This window comes from Daktulosphaira vitifoliae, unplaced genomic scaffold, assembly GCF_025091365.1.
Source record: "Daktulosphaira vitifoliae isolate Bord-2020 unplaced genomic scaffold, ASM2509136v1 Scaffold_1, whole genome shotgun sequence".
NCBI lineage: Eukaryota > Metazoa > Arthropoda > Insecta > Hemiptera > Phylloxeridae > Daktulosphaira > Daktulosphaira vitifoliae.
The window spans coordinates 80,816,070-80,821,716 of record NW_026099572.1 but is presented as its reverse complement, the minus strand read 5'-3'; the positions used below and the strand labels follow the sequence as shown (position 1 = coordinate 80,821,716).

Sequence of the window (5,647 nt, the reverse complement as noted above, 5' to 3'; positions counted from 1 at the left end):
TAAAATTCAAAATTTTTTTTTCATATTAAAGTATATTACATAAGTTTTAATTTAAGATATATATATATATATATTCCATTCTGATATTGATATTATTATTGAAATAATATTGAGTTAAAAAGTTTCAAAAATTTTTTAAAGATGAAAAATTTTTATTTGAATTTATGTATTTGTAAAACTATTTTAGTATTAAAAATATTCATTTTTGTACACCTAGTCAACTGGTATTTTTGAATTTTACAATATATTATAATTAATAATAAATTTGATAATTTTAAGACTGAAATAGCACAAATTTTTATATTGACATATTTTATAATCATTTTATATAGTTTCATTATATTTAATTTTAAAACTGCAAGCAAAACATAATAACCCAAATTATATTGTAATATCTAGGATGATTTAAGTTTGCTTTTTTATGTGTATTTTAAAAATTTACTTTTTAAAGTTCATTTTATGTTTATTTATGTCTTTTAAACAACTAATTTAACTATTGAAAAGCCATACGAACTGTGATTATTATATTTTTATTTTTATAATTACTTAAAGATTTTGTATTATATTTCCTTTCGATATAATAAGATATTGAAATTATTTTTTATGTATTCATATGTAAACATTTATTAAGCACATTCATTAAATCTTTTATTAAATTGTTATTTGTATAATTTTAATTTGGATGTCATTTGTCTTTGTATTTTAATAAATTGGAAATTATAATATATACATATATATATTGTCTCTAAATGTGTATTTTTTTTGATGAATTATATTTGTTTAACATTGTAAATTTACCTTTAAACATAAAAAGTTATTCATGTTAAATATCTACTAATGCGACATACAACTATACAGAAGAATGTTACTTATAGCAAGTGTTAAAAATAATAATTTTTACTGTGGGAAAGATCTTATTGAGGATATTATATAAAAAAGATTATTATAGAAAAGTGGTATTTTTTCCAGAAATAAATAGTAAGTAGCTTTTTTATTTATAAAAATGACACTGTAAAAATTATCTTAAAATAAAATCTATTTAATTTTAAAATTTTACCATTTTATAAGAATTATAATTTATATTGATTCTTATAGTAATAAAACATTTTAATTGGAGCTTCTAATGAATTCTTAAAAGTGCAATTACCTCTTTTGTGTACTTCATTTGTAACATAAAATCTCCGTAATAATTAAACTATGTAAAACATTTATTTAAATAACGTTAACTTAAAAATAAGGTTCTTAATCAAATGTTACATTGTAATATTTTCTGTAATCATTAAAAAAAGAAAAATTATATTTTTTCCCCAAAATTGATAAGTATTTTTTTTTATTACTCTGAAAGTTTATAATTACATTAGCATAATTGTTTTATTTAAAAGTATAAACATTTATCGTAGTATTATGATTTAATTTTAGTTTAGGCCAATAGTTATTTTATTTATAAATAAACATACAAAAATCCGTTTCTAGGTAACAAAATTTTTATGTGCTTAGATCAAATAAACAGTTTTTTCTTCAGGAGGTGATCTGACGTGAACGAAGAAAGTTTAAGTATTTTTTCACACGATGACATCTCAAACCGAACATAACGAAAAAGCTATAGCTTTCTCTAAAAAGTTTGTACTTAGTAGAAATTGGCGAATGCCGCGCTCAAATAGTATGTTTACAAAGCCTTCTTGGAAATTACACAAGTTTCAAGAACTGAAATCAGAGTTGAATTTCGTTAAGCACAAACTGGACAACTTCAACAGCGAAACATGGCATGCGCATACAACCAAAATGAATCCTGCTGGATTAGTCATTGGTCATCTTAAGAAAAATATACGTCCTGATTTTTTGACTCAAGCTTGGTGTAAGTTCTATGAGATCTTAGGAAATTCTTCTTTGCTTACTCAAGAACGTACATCCAAAGCTAATTTCAACTCTGTACATCTTTGTGAAGCTCCTGGAGCATTTATTTCTGCACTGAATCATTACATATCACTAAATCATCATAACTTAAATTTCGACTGGTTGGCCATGACACTTAACCCGTACCATGAATCTAATGGCCAACCTGAAATTATTACTGACGACCGCTTAATATTGAACACATTAGACAAATGGGAATTCGGTCCGGACTATACTGGTGACATATTTCAACCGAAGTATCACGAACACTTATTGGCGACGGTTTCTAAAAGATTTGTAGACGGCGTAAGTTTGGTAACGGCCGATGGAAGTATAGATTGTCAAAATGATCCAGGAGAACAAGAATGTACTGTCATGCGTTTACATAATTACGAGGTAATGGTTGGTTTGAACATATTAAAAGACAGAGGATCATTTGTATTAAAAACGTTTACGATATTTGAATGTAACACAATTTGTAGAATATACTTGCTTTGTTGTCTATTTAAATCTGTCGAAATTCAGAAACCAGCCACAAGTAAGTCCGGGAATTCAGAAATTTATATAATATGCAAAGATTACAAAGGTAGACAATTTGCTGAGCCTTTTATTCAGTCGTTTTTCGAAAGTGAAAACCACGAAAATGCAATGTTTCCTCTTGGGCAAATACCCAGAACTTTTATTAACGAAATATTCAAGTGTTCAAGTTATTTTTCAAACTTACAAATAAGAACTATCGAGAGGAACATTAGATCGTGGTTTCTAAAGGCCGAGTATTATAATGAAATGAAGGAAATTCAAAGTTATGTGTGCAAAGAGTTTATCAAAAGATACAATTTAAAACCGATTCGTGAAGACCAAACTCTTATATCAAAAAACGTATCCAAAAAGTACAATAAGAAGATATTTGACGTCTCGTACGCGGAAAAGATGAGCCGTCGTGACTTAAGCCTTCGAGAAGAAGCTGAAATATTGTACAAGGACATGACAAAATTTTCCAATTTAGAAAATAATATATGGAATAAAAAATTATCTGTACGATGTAAAAAATCTAACATCGATGTGTCACAGGTAAAATTTTGTATGGGAAAGCCAGTAACGAAAGTACGCGGATCAAAATTTTGCGATGGGTCGTTACTTGAATGTAGAAATAAGATAATTGGTAAATTTCCTTATGTTGAAAGAACTAGTTGTAAAAAAACTCGATCCTCGTATTTCAAATCTCAACTGAAAAACTGTAAATCAGATACAACAGTTTGTGATTTGACAGATGTTTATTTGGAAAATCGTACAAACAATGTCAAATTACAATACAATTGTTTGCATTACATCTTAGATTCATTGAAGCACACTACTAACGATATGTTACTAATTGGATATCCACTGCACACTCAAATAGCCATCGGATGTCTTTTTGCAATGACTGGTATGTTTGAGTCGTATGCAATTTTGAAACCGGATCGTAACTGCGGCCACGCATTTGCATTTTTTGGTCTCCAGAGAAACAATAGGTGGCTTGATATTTTATACAAAGTCTTGGACAATATTTTGCTCACCTCTGATGATTACACAGATTCTGACAAAGCATTAATATCACTGCTTCCAATACAACATCTTATAGAACAGAAATCTTATCATGAAATTGTTGAACTTAATAACTTGTGTCTTTTATATGAGGTCGAACCAATTCTTTTGGACTTTCTTCGACCATAGATGTTTTGTTCATACTTAAGACTTATGATTTGCTATTACAATTTTTATCTCAACACCAATAGCGACATCTGTGCCGTTTGTGACTTCATTTGTCTTTTGACATATGTCTGTATATTACCTTATAACTCTTATGCTTGCCGCAGTCACTGTACACATGGTAATTTACTATTGTGTTTCAATCTATTATCGTACATACTGTCGGATATCTTCTTTTTATTAAAAAAACATGATTTATATAATGATTTGCTTTTGTATTAAATGAATTAATAACTTTTATTACATTTTATGTGTTCTGTAATTAAATCTTTTTTAATTTTTAACTTTTCATTTTTAAATTTTTGTTTTTTTTTCATTTAATGAGCTAATTTAAAGATTTTTACGTTGCCTTATAAAAAAAATTAGTTTTGAATATATAATTTACAATTATTTCAATATCGTTTTAACATTATTTCATTAAAATTGGTCAAACATTTTTTTTTTGTTAACTTAAAAAGATTTTTTTAGTTGTATACTTTATGATAAATGTATTAATATTTGTTATTTGTACTAAACTTTATAAGTATTGTATATTTTTCTGTAATATCCTAATAGAATTTTAGTAAATATAACAATGATATTTTTTGTAATTCGTGTGTTCAATTGGATATTTTTATTTATCGTTACTTTAACAGTGCTATTTGTACTTTCTAATTATTAATTATAATTTGATGATATCAAAATAATTTTAATTTTATATTTTTTTTCGATTATTTTCGATATTTTCTTTCATTTGATATAATGCATTATATCAAATGAAAGAAGTATATAAATAGTATTTTTCATAAAAAAACTGTATTGATCCATACATTTTTCAAAAAGTTATAGAAATATAAGAAGTTATAGAAATATAATAAGTTAAAAATTTAAAATGTAGAATCGAGAATTTTAACACAAAAAGAGCATACGGTAGCCAATGTCACCGTGATGACAAAATAAAGTCGAAAATTTTTTTTTCCTTAATAAAGTATATTACATTAGTTTTAATTTAAGATATATAAAAGTATCAGCATTTCCGGAATACTTTCAAAAGTAAGTTGAAAAAGTTGTCATTTTGAAGCTTCCCTGTGGCCAGGTAAAGGGTCAGATTCATAAAAAAAATATACCAAGTGATAGGCAAAGATATCATGTATCTATAGAAAAAAGTTACATTGATTTGGTCATTTTTAAAAAGTTATGGCAGCTTTAAGTAAAAAAAATTGAAAAAATACGATTTGAAATCTTTTGACGTATCGTTGGAAGAAATCGGTCCAGTGAGAGCTGAGAAAAAGTGGCAATAGACACAAAAAAATCAGATGGTAAAATAATACCTTCTCAGCTTTGCATCGAAGCTAAAAACTGAAACATGTGTAAATTCAAGATATAATTTTTTTAAACAATATTGTTTTAGCATTGGACATTAACTAATGTAATAGAACTTAATTATAACAAATAGTTTCTTAATCAATTACGAGCTAAAAAAAGTATACATTTTTTTTTTTTAATTGTTAAAGTCATTGTCATGGGACAGCCGGGCGAATACATTGCAGTGGACGGGCAGCAATAGCGTAAACGTCGGCAGTTATTATTATATTAACAATATACGAGTAGTTCTAAATTGAAATTTAGTGCAAGTCGGACAACAAGGCGCAACAGACGGGCAATAGCATATACGTCGGTAGTTATTATACAGTCTAACTGCAGTTCCTGGAATTTTTTGGAAGTTCTCGTCAGTAGCGAACGGATCCGGGGTTTATCCACCCGTTGTACATGATTGAAATTGATCAAGTATTCCAGATTCATATATCAAGGGGATTATAAGAACTTGCAAAGCATATAGTATATATCTCGCAAGTACTTAATACCTTCAACATTTCTTATTATTAAAACTTGGGCAATTTTTTATAAGTTAGCTCCTAAATATATTAATATTTTCCCTATGAAATGCCAATAATAAGGAGTCTAAAATAATATATATCAGTCATGAGTGACAAAAGCTCCATTAGCTGTATTTGTAATCACCGGA

At 27.0% G+C, this 5,647-nt stretch overlaps 1 protein-coding gene across 1 annotated transcript; it reads left to right on the top strand.

The window, feature by feature from the left end:
• The first annotated feature begins 1,569 nt into the window (after positions 1–1,569).
• Positions 1,570–3,606, top strand: LOC126895784 (cap-specific mRNA (nucleoside-2'-O-)-methyltransferase 2-like). The gene has a single exon (XM_050668011.1). The coding sequence runs from the start codon at positions 1,570–1,572 to the stop codon at positions 3,604–3,606; it is 2,037 nt and encodes a 678-aa protein (XP_050523968.1).
• The last annotated feature ends 2,041 nt before the right edge of the window (positions 3,607–5,647 follow it).

Bases quoted from the DNA above. Each gene is read 5' to 3' on its own strand.
- LOC126895784 (XM_050668011.1), top strand. From the start codon at position 1,570: ATGACATCTCAAACCGAACATAACGAAAAAGCTATAGCTTTCTCTAAA.